This window comes from Phycodurus eques, chromosome 10 (genome assembly GCF_024500275.1).
Source record: "Phycodurus eques isolate BA_2022a chromosome 10, UOR_Pequ_1.1, whole genome shotgun sequence".
Taxonomy (NCBI): Eukaryota; Metazoa; Chordata; class Actinopteri; order Syngnathiformes; family Syngnathidae; genus Phycodurus; species Phycodurus eques.
The window spans coordinates 5,434,561-5,454,135 of record NC_084534.1 but is presented as its reverse complement, the minus strand read 5'-3'; the positions used below and the strand labels follow the sequence as shown (position 1 = coordinate 5,454,135).

General features: G+C 41.3%; 1 protein-coding gene across 3 annotated transcripts in view; it reads right to left on the bottom strand.

Moving 5' to 3' along the window:
• Positions 1–10,407: 10,407 nt before the first annotated feature.
• Positions 10,408–19,575, bottom strand: part of pdzrn3b (PDZ domain containing RING finger 3b) — a 112,903-nt gene continuing 103,735 nt past the window's right edge. For all 3 annotated transcript variants that reach the window (XM_061688135.1, XM_061688136.1, XM_061688137.1), the window contains 6 exons: positions 18,338–18,425; positions 15,412–15,510; positions 14,362–14,424; positions 14,168–14,269; positions 13,896–14,012; positions 10,408–12,705 (listed from right to left, as the gene is read on the bottom strand). In XM_061688135.1, the coding sequence (XP_061544119.1) occupies positions 11,203–12,705; positions 13,896–14,012; positions 14,168–14,269; positions 14,362–14,424; positions 15,412–15,510; positions 18,338–18,425 (1,972 nt within the window). In that variant the 3' untranslated portion in view covers positions 10,408–11,202. The remainder of the gene's footprint in view (positions 12,706–13,895; positions 14,013–14,167; positions 14,270–14,361; positions 14,425–15,411; positions 15,511–18,337; positions 18,426–19,575) is intronic.

Sequence of the window (19,575 nt, the reverse complement as noted above, 5' to 3'; positions counted from 1 at the left end):
GCACTTAAAAGTCTTAAATTTTCTCCAAAACGGACGGGGCGCCTTATAATGCAGCGCGCCTTATGTGTGCGCAGAGTTCCAACATCTATAAATGTTGTTGTGTGATGAGCGCTCCGCTTGACTTTTCTTTTTTATTTTGTGACTTTTTGACCCCTTGAATGACTGGGAGCATTTCCTGCCGACACGCTGCTTATACAGAGGAAAAGAGGACGTGGCTGAGGACAGCATGAGGATGTGAAGGGGAAGGGTTCGTGAAGGAGGACGCTAAAGCTACGCCCCCAGTAGGTATGCATGCGGGGTGTGCATTTTGCAAAACAACATCGGTTTGGCTGAAGACCTTCGAAAATGGTGCCTACAAAGAGACACGCTTACAAAGCACAGTTTAAGCTGCAAGCTGTCAGTTACGCGGAGGAACATGGGAATCGAGCAGCTGCGAGAGAATTCAAGATCAACGAATCCATGGTTCACAAGTGGAGGAAGCAGGAAAACGAGCTTCGCCGGGTCAAGAAGACGAAGCTGAGTTTCCGCAGAAACGAGGCGAGGTGGCCCGAGTTGGAAGAACAACTCGAGCAATGGATTAATGAGCAAAGAACAGCCGGGAGAAGCGTCTCTACAGTCACCATTTGACTGAGTGCAATAACGCTTGCAGAAGAAATAAAAATCGAACATTTTCAAGGAGGTCTGTCTTGGTGCTTTCGTTTCATGAAACGGTGCAATTTATCCATCCGGGCAAGGACTACCGTGGCGCAGCAACGTCTGGCGGATTACAAGGAATAGCTGGCGTGGGAGCGATGGATGACAGATGGCGAACACAGCTTTACTAAGACTGCGTGGCAATGCCGGGCGAGTTACGCCACAATTTGTGAATGGATTGTGTATGCTTGGGCTGACGTGTCTGCTTGCACTGTTCGAGCTTTCGTAAAAGCATTTCTGAGGACCCGCACGGCAACGAGACTGACTCCGACGAGTACGAGAGGAAACCTGGCGTGTTTGATGGAGAACTTCCCCAGCTCTTCATTTCCGATACAAAAAATGAGGACTTTGATGGATTTGTGGATGAGGATTGATCAAAAAAATAACGTGAGTACATTGTTAAATACTTCAATAAAGTACAACCGAACTCAGTTTTGCTCCCACTGCCTTTTTACTAGCGTATGTTTTAAGCTAGCGTAAGTTTTATCATGCCTGCGCCCAATAATGCGGTGCGCCTGATGTATGCGTTAAATACAGAAATAGACCCCGTAACTCAGACTGCACCTTTTAATACGGTGCGCCCTATGGTTGTGAAAATACAGTAATGGACATCTGAAAAGTCATTTACAAAAGCGATTTGTAAAGCTTTAGGATTCCAGAAAACCATAGCGAGAGCTATTATCCTCACATGGAGAAAACATGGAACAGTGGTGTACCTTCCCAGGAGTGGCCGTCCTACAATTAGACCCCAAGAGACCAGCTAAGACTCATCTAGGAGGCCACAAAGGAAATGAGGACAATTTCTGAAGAACTGCAGGCCTCCCTTGCCTCAGTTAAGGTCAGTGTTCATGACACAACAATAAGGAAGAGACTGGGCAAAAATGGCATCCATGGCAGAGTTCCAAGGCGAAAACCACTGCTGACCAAAAAGGGTCAACCTGAGTACTTAATTATGTTGATTTATTTATTTATTTATTTATTTCCGGGACAGAAGCACACGCAAACTTTGGCACTGGTTACAGTGACAGGGTTAAAAGAACCTTAATCATAGTAAAAGGGGTTTCTTTCAGTTTAAGTACATACCAAGAGTTGCTCTTATAGGCAAAAGCAAGTGCAAATTCAGTGGTTAGATGATACAGGTTTGATATTGCTGTCTCAGTGGGGTCAATCTCTGTGTCATCCAATAGAGGACGCTGTGTAGTTTCCAAGTCAGACAAAGCATGGCCTCTAATCAGAATGCAGTCCTCGCTCTGCTAGTGAGTGTTGTGACATTCAGTATGCCTCCAAATAAGCTTCCTTGAAAATCCTGAAAAAGCACAAACAAGACATCATGCTCTCTTTCAGTTCCATCCGGCTCTGTCCGCATGATGAACTCCGGCTCGCCTACGCTCGTGGCTGCCAGACAAGGCTTCAAAGCATGTGGCCTGTGAATGAAGAGGAGTTGACAAACACATTTTCTTCACTGTCTAAATTTCTAAGTTCTCCTCCTAAACACGTAGACAAACTAGTTGAAAGCCCTCCGGTTAAAGTAAGAAAAGAAAAAAAAACAATGGCCACTCAAATAAGTTACAACTCACAATGATAGTAATTAAAATTTACTGAGAAAGAAGAACTGATGGTGTAGTGCACAAGTGTAAAAATCATGGGCCAGATATTTTATGTGACCTGCTAGAGCAAATTGTGCATCTACGTCGACTTTATTTTTCTTTAGAAAATCAAATTGCAAATTGTCTCCACTTTTAATAACGTTGAAATACTGCAAGTATTTTATTGAACAATAGTTGAAAACACTAGCTCACCTTACTTCTGATTTGAAAACTAGCTATCGATCAATTTCTTGTGTTCTGTGTTCCACCTCTCTATTGCTGTTCATCGTTCATCGGGCCATTCATCAGGCCAAAATCTCATTGAGACTTACAGAACTGATTGCACTCATTGCCTCAAAAGGTTGAACAAACTGTAAAGTTAAGAGTACAGTACCACTTTCTGATGTTAATGTGTTCATTTTCAGTGATTTACTTATTCATTATTACTTTTAAGTGACCATTATGGATCCCTACAATGTTTTCCCTAAATAACATACTGTGGTCTTGTGATAATTTCTAAGCATATTGATGATATGTTTTGGTGTGTGGTATAAATATTTCAATATGAGAAACATCACGTTACGCTCCCTTCTTTAAAGTTCCAGCAGTCATGCAAACTTAATCATTTCGTCAGATGCTAGTCAATGTGTTGAGGGAATCTACGCAAAACCACTTTGAAGAAACCCACACAAAAAGGAGGCAACAGGGAGGCTCTCAAGACACACTTCAGAAGATCAGTCTAGGTTAAGTGGGGACAAGTGAGAAATACTGTGTATTACTGTATGTGAGATAGAAATTCAATTATCCTCAAGTCCACAGTTTCTGCAGCGCTCAGTATGGGGTTGGCATGCGCAGCAAGCAATTGCTGTTTCAATTTCCATTTCTCTGCCACAGTGTCATCGTGACTGGGAAGAATGGAAGACTGCTTTGATTTAGATATTTGTGTTAGTGCCGATTAGTTTTCTTTTGCAGTTTGGCTTTATGTATCACACATCAAACATGTGCAGTTGCATGTTTCTTAAGACATTGCCCATTATGTGGTGATGATTCTGATTGAGACTGAAATGTATGCTGCAAGGCTGTTCAACTGTGAAAAATATGAAGGATTGCATTTGAGGCCTACAGATTACAGTGCTTGTATTCAATATGCATCTTGGTATCACTTTTCACACTGCGCTTAAGTAGGGGTACAGATTCTTCAGTTAAAATCAGAATCATCTTTATTTGCCAAGTATGTCCAAAAAACACACAAGGAATTTGTCTCCGGTAGTTGGAGCCGCTCTAGTACAACAACAGTCAATTGACTGTGAGACATAAAGACATTGACAAAAAACAGTCACTGAGCAATAAGGGGTTAATAGTTATCTGGTAATGCCTGTACTTTTTTTTGACAATTGTGCAAAAGATGCACAGTCCTCTATCACTTAGAGCAGTTCGAATCACTAATATTGTAATAGTCCGGTGCAAAGGGCGCCGAAACTTCAAGGAGTGTATGCGGTTTAAAGTGACGAGTGGCGCGATAATCTGGGACAATGTTGGTTGTGCAAATGTTGCAGATAATCCTCAATCAGTGTGCAAATGGAGCAGATGCTACTCTGGCATGAGTGGCCAGTATTGGTCAACAACAGATATGCAAATAGTGCAGCGTGGCGAGACTACTCCAGTGAGTGCACGAGTAATATATAATTGGCCCCACAGAAATGTGACAATGAACTCAAGTCAAAAAATTGCCAGGATATTGTAATGGAATTGTACGTTAGGTGTTTAAGAAGTTGATCGCAAGAGGGAAGAAGCTGTTGGAATGTCTGCTAGTTCTAGTTTGCATTGATCGGTAGTGCCTACCTGAGGGAAGGAGTTGGAAGAGCTTGTGTCCGGGATGCGGAGGGTACGAGAGGATTTTGCACGCTCTTGTCTTAGTTCTGGCCGCGTGCAAGTCCTCAAGGGTGGGTAGGGGGCACCGACAATCTTTTCAGCAGTTTTGATTGTCGGTTGCAGTTGGAGTTTGTCCTTTTTTGTAGCAGCACCAAACTAGACTGTGATGGAAGAACGCAGGACTGATTCGATGACCGCTGTGCAGAACTGCCTCAGCAGCTCCCGTGGCAGGCCGTGCTTTCTCAGAAGCTGCAGGAAGTACATCCTCTGCTGGGCCTTTTTGAGAACGGAGTTGATGTTGGTTGCCCACTTCAGGTCCTGAGAGACTGTAAAACAAAGCAAAACAAATCAAATCAAAACAAAACTGATAAGTAAAAGTAAGCCGACACGGTGGACGACTGTCTCACAGTTCTGAGGACCCGGGTTCAAATCTGGCCTCACCTGTGTGGAGTTGGCATGTTCTCCCCGTGCCTGCGTGGGTTTTCTCTGGGGACTCCGGTTTCCTCCTACATCCCCAAAACATGCATGGTTAATAGAAGACTCTCAATTGCCCATAGGTGTGAATGTGAGTGTGAACGGTTGTTTGTTTATATGTGCCCTGCAATTGGCTGGCGACCAGTTCAGGGTGTACCCTGCCTCTCGCCCAGAGTTAGCTGGGATAGGCTGCAGCACGCCCGCGACCCTAGTGAGGATAAGTGGTACGGAAAATGAATGAGTGCCAAATTTAGACTAGTCATAAACAGTCGATACAGAATTAAATTATCAAAATGAAATACTACCAATAGTCAGGTTGTGGCTTTTTGGGTCAGGCTTACCACACTCTAGTGAAGTACAAATATTCACATTACTGAACATGGTGCTAGTTGCCGGACTTGATGATTCCCACACCCACCCCACCATCTCTCCCTCCTCACAACCACTCAGTGTAATGGCACTGAAGGAGCCTGTTTATAACAGCCTGATGCTTTTAGAGACCATTAGGAGAGATATGATGTGGTCTTTGCATCAGGTTGTAAAAAGTGTGAACATGAGACTAATAAAGGTGCAATTACCCCAACTGAGTGTGCATGTGGTGATATTTATTTAGAGTGCTATTGTATATGTGCATCTTCCAGCTGAGGATGTGGACTGCTTGGATGTTTTATGATGATTATAATGGATTGTTGGGCCACACCGGAGGAACAGAGAGGATTTTACCCTGGCAGAGCTGCTACTTTGTGTTCAGGCAAAGGTCAACATACAGTGTCGCCAATCACACATCGGAACATCTTTGACCTGGTCAATTGGACACTGCACTAAATTGCATTATTGTTTATAAATTTACATCCCAAATAAATAAGACACATGAAGTGGAATCCTTTAGGACTTAAACTGTATTGATTTAACTCTCAGTCAAAGGACCATAAAGGTGAAATGTGACTTATGAGAATATTCCTCAAAGGTTAAGTAAAGTGACTTGGGTTCTTTTCCACTTCAAACATGCTGCTGTTGGCTTGGAGATTTTTTTAAAGTGCAGGGCATCCACTATTACAGCAACTATAGTCATCATAATGGCACAATGATGAGTTAGATAATGAATCATTTGTTTTAATTTGCTTCTATGTTGGCCGTCAAATACTTTAAACTCTCTTGCCTGGTCGTGGCTCAAGGAAGATTGACCACTGTTGATCTATAGAATGGCAGGCACACTCCCTTTTTATTGATGGACCTCCAAACATGCATTCAAGCATAAGCACAGTATATTGATTAAATTACTTTTATTGGATTTATTTCATACAGAATAAAAACATGCTCCCCCTCAAAGCGTAGTGTATTACATGTAGTGGTGAACACGTCAGCAGTGCGCATGTCCGACTGGCGATGACACATCCACGACGTAAGGTATTTTTATATTTAAAGTGTGCTACCGTTTTGAAATTGATTTCAGCCCCAGCATGCCTGCGACCCTAGTGAGGATAAGTGTTATGGAAAATGGATGGATGACATTCACATGTCACATTCACACATAGGGTGCCATTTGACAATAGCAATTTTTCATAAGTGTGAAAGTATCCATCCATCCATTTTCTGAGCCGCTTCTCCTCACTAGGGTCGCGGGCGTGCTGGAGCCTATCCCAGCTGTCATCGGGCAGGAGGCGGGGTACACCCTGAACTGGTTGCCAGTCAATCGCAGGGCACATAGAAACAAACAACCATTCGCACTCACACTCACACCTACGGGCAATTTAGAGTCTCCAATTAATGCATGTTTTTGGGATGTGGGAGGAAACCGGAGTGCCCGGAGAAAACCCACGCAGGCACGGGGAGAACATGCAAACTCCACACAGGACTGTGAGGCTGACGCACTAATAAGTGTGAAAGTAAACAATGGAATTCTATATTTGTCTCGAGGTTGTTGTTGTATTATTATTATTCTATTCATTTCTTTTTCTTTTTTCTCTTTTATTTTCACACATTTTAGATCGGTTTGCATGGTGAAAAGACCCATGCATGGTGTGGGGACCTTCTCCTCTTGTCCCTGTGTTTGCTGTTCCGGAATCTTTGGGGCGGGACTTTTTTCACTCCTTCCTGATCTCGGGGGCGGGGGGACCACTGGGGCGACCTCCTGGGGAGTAGTGGAGGTGTGATGGTGACTCGCCCATGTTCCGTGGGTGCTGGGGCGGGGCCGGCTGACACCCGCCTGGGTCCCCCACTTTGGCTGCTGGTGGGAGCGGCGGGGCCCCCCTGTCGCTCCTCCTCGGGCCTGCTACCCGCTCTTCTCTCCGTTCCTTGCGTCCCGCTGCGGTCGCCTCTTCTTCTTTCCGGCTGCGGCGCCTGCTGCTGACCAGGGGTCGGGAACCAATGTCTCACGAGCCACATGTGGCTCTTTTAAAGGACTACCTCTGGCTCGCAGATAAATCTGAGATGACAACGCTTAATGCGGTAAATAATCAATCATTCTGACATATAAGTAAACAAATTCAGAAATCACTGTAAAAATAACATTCAAAATTCTCAATAGACCCACCCTAAGTATACATTGCATTCTACATCAGCAGGTGTTTTGTGCTCAAATGTGTGGGGAGCAGCTAGATGGAATGCTGTCTCTGGTCATTCGGGTGGTCAACTTTATTGTTGCCCGAGTTTTAAATGATCGCCAGGTTAAAACACGACTAAATTAAGTTGGGAATAATTATCCCCGTCTGCTTTTGCACAGCAATGTGCGTTGGTTGTTAAGAGGTTAGGTGATCAGCTGTTTCGGAGCTTGCCTGAGCAAAATCTGGACTTTTCTTGAAAATGAAAGCTGTCAAGCATCCTGAGCTAGCTAATACTTACTGAAGTTTTATAATATTGTGGACATGAGTGAACATCTGAACCAGCTCAATGTGAAGATATAAGGCATTGGAAATACAGTCCTATCCCTTCAACAATCAGTGTTTGCATTTGAAAACAAGATGGAATGACATGGAAATACATTTTAAACTATATGGCTTTCATGACTCTCTTAGGCAAAAAGGTTCCGGACTCCTGCTCTAGACTGTTGCCCATAAGCATTTAAATTCCTCCACCCTCGCTATCTCTTCTCCCTGTAACCACACTCTCCCCCCTCCAACCGTTTCATTCACGCACATATATTCTGTCTGCTATTATCATAAGTCTCCTTTCCAGTGCATGCCTCCACCGTTCTTAATGTTCCTCCACCTGCTCAGTGTTTTCACTGTTGGTCTCAATGTGACATGTGCAGTGGAGTCATTTCCCAGAATTATGTGGTGGTGTTTGTAATGTCTCAGAATTCTCAAGTTAATCATGAGATATTAGCTATTTTGTGGTGTTGTATTGCGAGCAATTTAGCCAAATCGCTAAATATTAATGAGGGTGTATTCAAGAGTCTAACTAAATGACAAAAGCTTTGAAAACCCATTAATTTGTTTTTTTTTGAAGGGAACTGAAGTAATCAATGTCATTGTCATCAGTAATGAGCTGCTAATTAAAGACCCACATGGGACTGGAGGGTCCAAGGTCCATCAGACAGATGGGAGTCCAATAAAGAAGCCATTAGGTGATATGACCAATTTTAAATGGAACACAGTGTTATGGCACTTTCAAGTAATGAACTAATTGATGGCTTTATTTATCAACAAGAAAAAATAAACTAATACAAATAAGACATTTTCTCACTGACTACGTAGCTCAGGGGTGTCAAACTCAAATTTAGAGGGGGCCAAAATTAAAAAATTGGGACAAAGTCGCGGGCCAAACACAATATTTATTGAAAATTGACTGCAATTGTGCATGTTTTCCCTTCGTTCCAGATATGTGATGTTAAACCTTATCATATGAAAACGAACATAACTGAATCTGGAATAAGCAAACTTTGATATGATAAACACATGGGAAATCAAATGTGCAATAACAGACATGTGGTATTTGTTTCTTATGTAAATAGATACAATCTGTAGATCTAAAATCTAATATCTGTCTTGAACAGATAATCTGCCTCCCAACTATCTTGAAAGCTCCTGTTTTCCACCTTTCATTTGGGCATTTTTGGGAAGGGGAGGTATACAGTATATTTGCCTGAGGAGACTGGTAGCATGGTTGCTAATGACTGCAACAGAAAAGGCGTTGGCGCTTGCCAGTCTCATCTGGTGCACCAACACACGAGCAAAGCATTCAGGGATTTGTAGTATTAGCGGCACATGCGCTACATACTGGAGGGCCAGCTCCAATATACATTTGATATGGTCTTGCAGGGCAAATATAATATATAATGTAATATATACATATATATATATATACAAAACATTCTCAGACATTAATCATTGATATCTATTTTTATATTTCAGTTACTGTAAAGAAAATGCAAGGCGCACACTCTGCCCCTTCTCGTGATACTGTCGATTTTTGTTTTCATCTTACAGCAGACCTCTAAGCCATCCGACGTCTCTTTGTGAGCTCTGAAACTCCGAGGCTTCCCTCTTTCTTGTCGCCAAGCAGGAAAGCTGTAAAAAGGCAGTCGGCAGTCGATTCTTTTTCCCTTTGCCATCATGTGACGAAGTGCTCCACCAGGTAACACAGCGACGTCTCACCATACTTACAGTAAGTTCAAATGAAAAATGTGACGTTAACAGCGAGGGAGAAAGCCTTGAGTTCGAAACAAGAGACCCGTCACCAAAGAAATGGCGATTATGCCCATGATGCAACCTGGCGTGACAACATGTTTCCAAGCCCTCGTCTCCAAAGTGTGTAAGAGGGCAAAAACTGCACAGTTGCACACTTACCTGGTTACACAGATTCTTTCGTTCACACAATAGATGGAGAAACCCTAAAATGTGGCTGTTCCCTGTCAAATCTGAGACCTCTTCTTTGGGTTTGCATAAAACGGAGCCTGAAAGATGCGTATGAAACTTCGTGCACAAAGTATGTGACCTATCAAGAGAAACTTCAGGGAAAGAAACAATGCATCTGTACGGAAACTGTGACCCATGCATACGCACATTTTGGTGACAAGGGAATTTAGTGATGAAGTTGGCGAGATGGTGAATTGAGGTGGTTGGGCTGCTACAGCCCTTCCTACGAGCGGTCACCAGCGGGTAACTCCTCACCAACCTACCACTGGCAACTCTAGAGGAAGAGGATACATTAGACCGCTGCTTTTATTTTAGCATTGCTTTTTCACACATTGTATTTTCCATCCATCCATTCATTTTCTTTACCTCTTATCCTAACTAGGGTCACGGGCTGCTGGAGCCTATCCCAGCTATCTTCGAGCGAGAGGCGGGGTACAACCTGAACTGGTGGCCAGCCAATCGCAGTACCAGTTCTATTTTGTTTGCAATAAAAGATTGCTCAAGGCTTTTTTTTTATATGACTTCTCCGGCATGTCAATGTCTCCCTCCATTTGCATTCCCAGTGATGGACAATATTTGTGTGTCCCTCTGTGCGAGCTCAGGTCTGCACATGTCCCCACTAGGAGCAGCAACACTCTACTAGATGGGCCGCAGTTTTTATGGGAGGGGATCGTCAACTTTCAAATTGGACCACTTTTTTGTTTCTCCTTCTGTCCTCTTTTTTTTTTTTGTACCCAAAAACTATGAACACAAAACTAAACAAGTCATGTTTTCTGATGGTTCGCACACAGAGTTCACTCTGCCATATTTAGAACAGGCCAGTCCTTACATGCATTTGGTAAGAAGTTCATTGTGGGTTTTATTTTAAGTCTGACCAGGTATACTCAACAGTTCTAACAAACAATTCCACCCAAGTGTGCTCATCATATATAAAACAATAATTTATTTCTGTCATTTTACAGGATGTCAAATTTAGCGGCTATCTAAGAATTTATTAAGTTGTTATTGACTTCAGTACATGAAGGCCTAAGAAAGCAAAAGTGACTATAAAGTGTGTTTAAACACAAATGCAGTCAATAATATATGAAATGCTTTTTTCTAAACATCATAATGTTTGTGTGCCTACACAAACATTATGATGGTCTCTACATTATGTAACAGATGGTATGTCGCTGATGGAAATAACTTTGGGAAATCGGCACCATTATTGGGAAATTACATTTAAATCTTTTACAGTTTCTGCAAACATTTTTATTTACAAAATACCTTTTAAAAAGGACTATGTTTTATACATTGCAAGAAAAACAGAGTAAAAGCAGAGTATGCAAAGTATGCAAAGCAGTAGAATACTGATAAAAGCTATACAGTATAGTAAGAACATAATTATGTAAAATAGTGTAAATGCTGGCTGTTTATATATGGCACATTTCATACTTCCAATAAAAAAAGTATGCTTCCAAGATTATTCAAAAGAGAAAGCAAATAAGTAAAATAAAAATAATTAAAAAAAAAGGATTCATTTGGCAAACGTTTCCTACAGTCCAGCCCACAACCAAATGAAGTCAAGTCATTGAACTCATGCCGTGGAAACACTCCATAAAAGTCTTATTTCCTATTTACAACAATTTGCCACATTGAACGAAGCAGAAATCTCTACCCCAACTGGTAGTGTCCTATTTACAGTTCACCAACCTCCAATCCGTCCTCTCTGAGAGCAGAACTTAGACCGTAGTCACAGACAAGAGTGAGGTGTAAACTTTAGTGCCATCTGGTGACTTGGTACCATGGGTCAGCAGTTCCTGAATGGTCATCCAGTTGTCAAATATTTTCTTATTTCTCTTTTTCATCATCTTTTTGTTGCTGAGTTCAATGATGTTGGGTTCCTTTTTGTCCTCAAGGCTGACTTGCTCCTTCAGACAATCGGCTCGGCTTTGCTTCATGAACTCGCGACGTTGCCGCTGCTCCTTGGAACGGACAGCGTGCTGCTTCCTCTCTTCCTTGCTCCAGTAGCGGCCCATCTTCAGCTCGCTAATGGCATCGTCGTCTGTGGTCATACCGCTGCGCTCCTCGTGTATGCGCAGGGCGCGCTCCCTCAGCAGCTTGTCCCGAATGGGCCGCTTGGTAATATAGCGGGTACCGTCGCTGCGGATCTTAACTTTCCACTCCATCTTCTGGCCCAAGTCACCGGAAGCGATCGGGTCCCGACACATACTGACCAGGCTCATCTGACTTTGGGCATACTCTACGGCGGATTTCTGCTGGATCAGCTGCATGTAGCTCTGGTAGTGCTGGGCGTGAGCGGGGATGTGTGCATGCTTATAAGGTGAGCGTGGCTGAGCAAAGTTCCTCCCAGGTTTGCTGGACTCTCCTAGTTTCCTCTCCTTGCTTTCTAACTGCAGGGAATCGGGGTCCTTTGTAAGGGCTTTACTCCTGCTGGGGCCACAAACGTCTTGGAGAGGGGACAGGAGAGATTTGAGCTCCCTGCCATTTGCGCTAGATGGCCCAGCTTGGTTCTCAGCCCCGCGACGCAAAGAGTTGTCTGGAGACAGCTCCAGTGTAAGAGGAGTGCTACGGCAGCTCTCGCCAGTATTGTAGGCACTGGAGCTGTCTTTGTCAGATTTCTCCGGCATCTCTGTAATGTCTGATAGCTCATGGCGGCGTGCGTCTATGGTAGTATTGTAGTTGCGGAAGCCACTGTTGTGGAGCATCCAGGATTCACGACACTGCTCCCTAAACTGCTGCATCTTGTGGGCACGGACGATATTAAGGCACTCTAGCTCGATGTTATGCAGCTCCTCATTGAGCAGCTCCAGCTCTTTGTCCACAACCTCCTGGTCTTGGCTTTCTGCCCTGCCACCTTGGGGATACAAGCCGTGAATTCCTCCATTCCTCATTTGGCACTTGAGCTCCAGGAGTTCTTTGAAGCGCTCACATTCATCCGCGGGGATACCAAGAAAGTCGGCGTCGGCAAAGTCTGCAGAGATCAATGACTCGCCGCTGAAAGGCAGGTCGGTACTTCCGAGGGTGTCCTGGCTGAATGTCAGTTTTCTGTAGCTGCTCAGTGTGTTGGATGCCGTTGTATGGTCGTCAGCGATGTTCTCCTGTTCTGAACTCTCATCATTCCGTGTGCTCTCGTCAGTACGACCAACTCCGCTGTCCTTTTCGTGGTGATTGGAGAATAGTGTGGCCGTGTCAGTGGTGCCCCCATCTTCCTCATGCTTCTTCTGCACAAAATCACAGACCACACATGAGGCTCAAGAGTACTTTGACACTGTCAAAATTAGCGCCTGACCTATATGCATTATTTGAGGCCGATGTCGATTCCGATATTTGACAGAATAAAATTCCAATCACTGATTAATCGGCCAATTAATAAAACAACATATATAACGAATAACTTATTCTTTGCCCCCTTAACGCTTACAACAGGCACAACATTTGACTGTTTTACAGTACTTTGTCCTTTAGTATTGGTTTTACTCCACAACACAGAGAAAAATATAATTTTGTTATGTGCGCTTAGATGTTATTATGTTCGTCTTATGTTAATGTGTAAAAAAAAAAAAAAAAAAAAAAAGAACACATTTTGGCCCATTTCCGTCACTTTGAAATGGCATAATATCGGTCGGGCTTTAGTACACATATTTACGATTGTATTAGTTGGGACAATTGTAGAATTGAAACATCTTGTTGCATGACAGTCAGAACTCAATGATTTAAAAATGTTGATGACTGCACTTCATCGGTTTGTTTCTGTTTTAAGATAAGTTCAACTGCCTTTACAAAATCAGCGATTGACTGGTCGAGGGTGTATCCCACTCTTCTAGATTCCCACTTACATCCTAGTACACAAGTGGATTTTTCAGATTTATTATTTACCATTTATTAGTGTATTTATTTTTCCATGTTCTTTTTATTTTATTTGTGGCCCGTACAGCTTTTTGGGCATCAAGAGTTTTCAGCAGAAAAACATCCTCTCAAATACAACAAAATAAATTAAATTGGAATGAATTAAAATTACAGTTTCATTCATCCCTAAAAAAACATTATCATCATTTGTCAAAATCTAAAGGTGTTTTTGGCACACGATGAGATATAATATTAATGTACTAAAAGTCATAAAACTGTCATGTTTTTTTTTTTTTTTTTTTTTTTTTTTTTTTTGGTCCTCACACGGGGGCAGGCAGAAAGACAGACACACACACACACACAGTCCACCCAAAACATGTTACAATTATAAAAGTCTATAGACTATTAATAGTATTAATAATAACAGACAAAAGATTATCACACTGTCTGCTGAATAAAAAAGCAGTTGATTGAACAGCTGCACTTTCAACATACAGTATGTACTAATGCGGAGTAGTAGATCTTTGTGTCTTCACACTGAGGCATGTGTGTGTCTGTAAAGTACCTGCTGTAGCATGCTTGCAGTGAACTGCATGGCCTGATGGTGCTGCTGCTCCAGCATATCCATGTGGAGGTCATCGAGGAAGTCATTCCTGTCATCGTCCATCCAGCCCTCGTCCAGCTGAGTCACAGTAGGGAGAAGGTATGCTTTACTTGACTAAATATTCAATGGAAGCACAACTTTGTGATTCGGTTTAGAAAGTGACTAAATCGTCATCCAACAAAAAAAAGTTACTTCATCTTAAGGGAGTTTGCATGTGTAATGATCCTTATTACCTGGATGTGTGGTCTGGCAACCAATAGAGAGATGTTCTGGTTCCCTTCACTGGTCAGCAGCACAACAGCAGCTTCACGGTTTTGGATCTCGATGCCATTGATCTTCGGGCACATGGAGGAAATTTGCATTTAAAAGCATCTGCTCAGTACAGATACCGAACATACATGTATAAGCCTAGAATATGAGCTCTCACCTGGACGATTTTGTCACCTTCTCTAATTCTGCCATCTTTAGCGGCGATGCTGTTTGGATCAATCTAAAGAAAGAGTAAAACAATAAGGAACAAGCCAAGGAATCCTTTCCACTTGCCTGTCTGTCTTTATGTATGGAATGAATATTTGTTACATTGACAAAGAAAATATTTATTTCACTTTCTCAAACAAAGTCTACTACTACTAATAATAAAAAAAACATACCGCCTCCCGACCACCTAACCACCCATTCTCTATACCTGTGGTTCTCAAACTGGGGTTCGTGGACTGAGGGTTCACAAAATAATTTGCAATATATTATTATGTTGTATGATTGCAAAATAAAATAAAAATAATTTGGTGGATGATTGAAAAAGTGCCTATTCTACATATGGGGCCAGCGTGCCAACAAAACAAACATAAAAACCAATTACTTCTCCCTACCTTACCTTTGGGCCAATTAAAAACTCTGTTATTGACTGTGACAGATTATCACGTAAATCTGACATCACTGCAATGCCAACTTTTGGAGAAAAAAAGCCCTATTTTAGAGAATATCGGCGTAGTTTTACAGAAACAAGGTGTCTTACAAAAAAGGATAATATTACAAGAATAAAGTTGTATTTTTTAAGATTCACTTATTAATGTATAACTTCCTTCATTCATTAAACTTTGACTTCAGTATTTAATATTATTTAATATTAAAAATGTATCTTGGAAAAATTGAATTTCAGTCTTGTAAAATCTTTTGATCCTGACAAAGTACATATTTTTTCCTTGTAACGAACGTTTCTTGGTGTTGTTCATAATATTACAACTTTTTTTCTCTAAAAAAATATGAATTTGCGATTGTAAACTGATTACCCCAACCCCCCCAGTAAGATAACGTTCACGTATTGGGTGGCAGATGTACTAACCACACTATGCCATGTTGGAACCACATTTGAAGATGTTTTAAATGAACAGGTAATTCAGCAAAATAAGTGCTGTATATCCTGGAGAGCAGATGAAAACATAAAAAAAATGATAAAAAGGAAATAATCCAAGTATACCTCACTAATGTAAATCCCAGCTTCATCCTCATCATCAGTCCTGTAACAGATCGTCAGGCCGAGCTTGTCTTGGATTTTGGCTCTGTATAGATCAACCTCCTGTTGAGATACATTTAGTACACGTTTGTGTCAAATATCCGCATAAAGACAACATTTGTGTGTGTGTGTGTGTGTGTGTGCGAAGACATGAGAATAAAAGTGTTGCATTTGTTTTCATGCAGTTCAGGAATGGTGCTAGAATCTGAAATTAGATTACTGAGGGAGAATGACATATCAATCACAAATGAATCGTGCAGCTTGATGCTGGGCAGCTATTGCCTTTCAAAGAGGCCTTGACAGAATGAGCAACGATGCAGTGAACAGCAGGCAGACGGAGCCCCACTTCCACTTGTCAACTCCTGTAATCTCACAGTTTCAGTAAGCGATAGCAGCTGTGTTATCTGGAGCATGACACACATCTGGGAGGGTTCAATCCCCAAAAATCGGTTCAAAATAAAACATGGCCTTCTCTTCAAGAAACAGCTTTGGAAAATGTTTGCATTTTATTTATTTTGCATCAACAAAAGCAAGAACTGTGGGATAAGTCAAGTTTATTTGGTTTGCCCTGAATCACAGACGAGTCTCAAAGGGCTTAGTAGGCCCACAGTTAACAAAGACCTGGTTGAGTACCTAAGACGTGTGTCCCAAGACTTTTGGGTAGGTCTGGCAAAACACGCTCCTCATGGTCTCATACAGCATGAACCCGTCCCCCTTCCTTCCCTAAAAAAGCCCCAACAATTTAAGTTTAGGACTAGATTTAGTTTTTATTGTGTCAAAGATTGCCAAAGTAAAATGCTGTTACTATTTGGCGCCGCATAGTTTGGGCGACTTTGGGGCTTTCTTTTTCATGTCTATTGTAATAAATAATGTCAGTTGGGTTATTTACACTTAGTTTCTATGTACATTGTTTATATGCACAATATTTAATCGTATTATAACAATATATACTCCATTATAGGAATGTATGATCTCTTTTTGTTTGGTTGTGGAGGGTCGACATTTCTAATTTGAGCCCTGAGCTGAAGTTTTGAAAACCCTGGTTATGCATATTGAGGGCAAAATAGATAAATGCACGTTTTGTTCAAGCTGAATATTATAATTAATATAAGTACTGTATGTTCATTGTTAATCTTACCATTATTTGAGGTATTTTCATATCTTGGATCTGTGCTCCTTTTATTATATTATGATTCCTAAATGTACAATCCACATACGTTACAGTGTCAAAACAGCTCTTGGATTAGACAACCCGAAAAAAAAGCTGCTGATTTTTTTCCACTTGCTGGACCGGCTATAATATTTTACCATACTGTACATTTGTATACATATTACAAAACACAAACTTGGCCAGGACTTTTACAAAATTGGAAACATGAAAATGGATAACCTCAAGACACTCAGTGGCATACTAAATTATGGGCTTGATCCTGAAATACTGTAACTAAAGCAGCACTAAATTTTTGTTGGTGGCCTATTTTTAATGGAGTCTTTTAAACAAAAGATGCTACAGGGTCAGTCAGCGTCAGTGCAGCTGCATCATATCTGCTTTTGGCTGACCCACTCTTCACCTTCCTGCTCTTGCCTGTTTTTAATTTTTTTTTTTTTAAGCTAGGTGACTGGTGTGTGGCGGGGATCGGGGTGGATAGAGGTCACAGATGAACCACAAAGAAGCCACGGGAGTCTCTGACCATGCAGCTACATTATGGGCTCATCTTGGCATTGTTAACGGGCAACTACAAATCCATCATGACTGATCTATTAGCTGCTCTATCTAATTATCTGAAATCCACTCATCTCTACGGCACAGGGAGGACTTATTAGGCATTATCACCAGTGAGTAATGATTCCTGTCTGGCCTACACATCAGTGTCTGTACGTGGCGGAGACAGATAGTCAATATAAACTAGGATATATTATATTGTGGTCACTCGATTGGCCACTGACTGGAGACACACAGGCGAGGTCAAGTCTGCTTATGGAACAATAACACGTTTGTTGATAGTATGTACAGTTAAACTCAATATTCTTCAGAACAAAGCCAGATTTTGGGTCGAATTTGTGATAATTTACACAAGATATTGACAGCAGACTAAGAAGTTGTGTGGTACTCTAGGGGTTGTGCAGAATAGTCAACTTTGGGACTCCGCAATGAAGTTTAGAGCGTGATGTCGAAAAGTAGCCAATGATGTGTTTTGGCTTGACGAGGAGGCAGAGCGCTTGCAGCAACAGATGAGTGTGCCGAATAAAATTAGTCAGTCATCTTAATCGATTTAAATTGTATTCCATTTCAAAATGCACAGCTTTGGTAAGATAGGGGAACCATTTCAGGGGGAAAAAAGAGCCAGACTCATTTTTCACCCACACTATTAAAGTTCAATTATTTGCAAACACTGCAAATTCTCACTAGGCAGGACTCGCTGGTGTGGTGGGCCAGAACGTGGGCAGCATTCGCTGTTTGGCCAAGTTATGCAAATATTATTGGGAAAAAAATATCAATGGCGTCATCAGTGACAAGTTGATGTCAACTTGATTTTGCGTCGACTGTACAAAATCTGAAGTCGTCCAACTACTACTGCGTTCACATTTTGATAATTATTCATACACCGGATTTTATCTTCTATAACCTCTATCATAGACAATCAGATATGCTTGTATTAAAAATAGTTTTGTACAGAACATTTTACATCAAAATGTAAAAAATATTGGAACCAGTGAGTATTTAAATGTAATCCCCCTCTATTCTTTTACCACTGTGTCATTTCCATTCAAACGATACCCATTTAACAAATGAAAAGGCACGTCAACTAACAAATTGGCCATGGTCGGAATAATTTTGGGTTTAACTGTAAATCTACATTGAAAATATTCGACAATTAATTATGCTTACCTCATATTCTAGCTCTTCACGTTCTATGTCCTGATTAATACCATCCAGGAAATCATTGGGGTCAAAGTATTCATGCCCAGGAGGATGCCTGAAAAAAGACAGAATGAAGGACAAACTAAAAAACAGAATACTGGGAAAGTAATATCAACTATATGTAGATAGCCGCCCACTCCAATTCTGAAATGGAGTGCTACCCAGAGGCCCATCACAAATGAATATGCTCTGTGGTTAATTTGATGAGGATAACAATTAACGAAATGACATTTATTCATTTACAACTGTAGGGTGATGGCTTCTGTTCAGGGAAGCAAAATGTAGCCACACTCTCCAAGCTTTAAGGCCTAAGACAGACAGAGACAAAGGGAATATGCAAATATGCATGAACACAACTCTCTATTTAATTTGCCAGTGTACCCCGTGGGAGTTGTCGGCTCCTGTGACAGGTACACGTTCCCATCCAAGCCCAAACACATCCTGTGTGATCACAGCATGGCGATAAGGTGTCGTGCTCCCAATCCCAATTAACTGCCGGCGTGAGAGGTCTGTCTGTGTTTGAGTGCTAAGTACGTTTTTTTTTTTTTTTTTTTTTTGTCCCCCCCCCCAAAGCATACCATAGTCATCATTTATTTGACCAAAGTGATAGAGAAACAATGTGGGTGATCTAGATGCAGTAAAATACCATTAATTACTTAAAGGACAGTTGTGAGAGCACTTAGATCATGATAACAGTAGTTTAAGTTTGTTTTATTACATGACAGTATATGGGTCATTTACATTTAATTTGGTCAGTAACAGCAAAGACATGTAAAAAAAATTATAATTGAGCAATTTTTTAATGTCGCCTTGTTTTTATATGAATAAATGTCGCCCATCCTGAAACAGCCATGCTTAAAGCCCTATTTTCAAAAAGGTATTGATGATTTATAATTTTAGGCATTCATAGTAAAGGCAATTCTTATAGACAGAGCAAATGGTGGCGGCCCATTTAAATAATATTTATTTTTAATAACCGTAAAGAAAAAATTGCATAACGATAAAGAGTAAAAGCTTCATAAAAATTGTGTGAGTTGCACAATTGCACATTTTTTTTTGTCCCATCAATGGGACTTTAAATTGAATTGATTGTGTTTGCCTTTGAGTTTCCTTAAAATGCATCAACCATCAAGTGTAAATAAAACTACAGTGAGACATATATAGGTTTACCTAGTTACACTAGCTACACAATATTGCAAACCAGA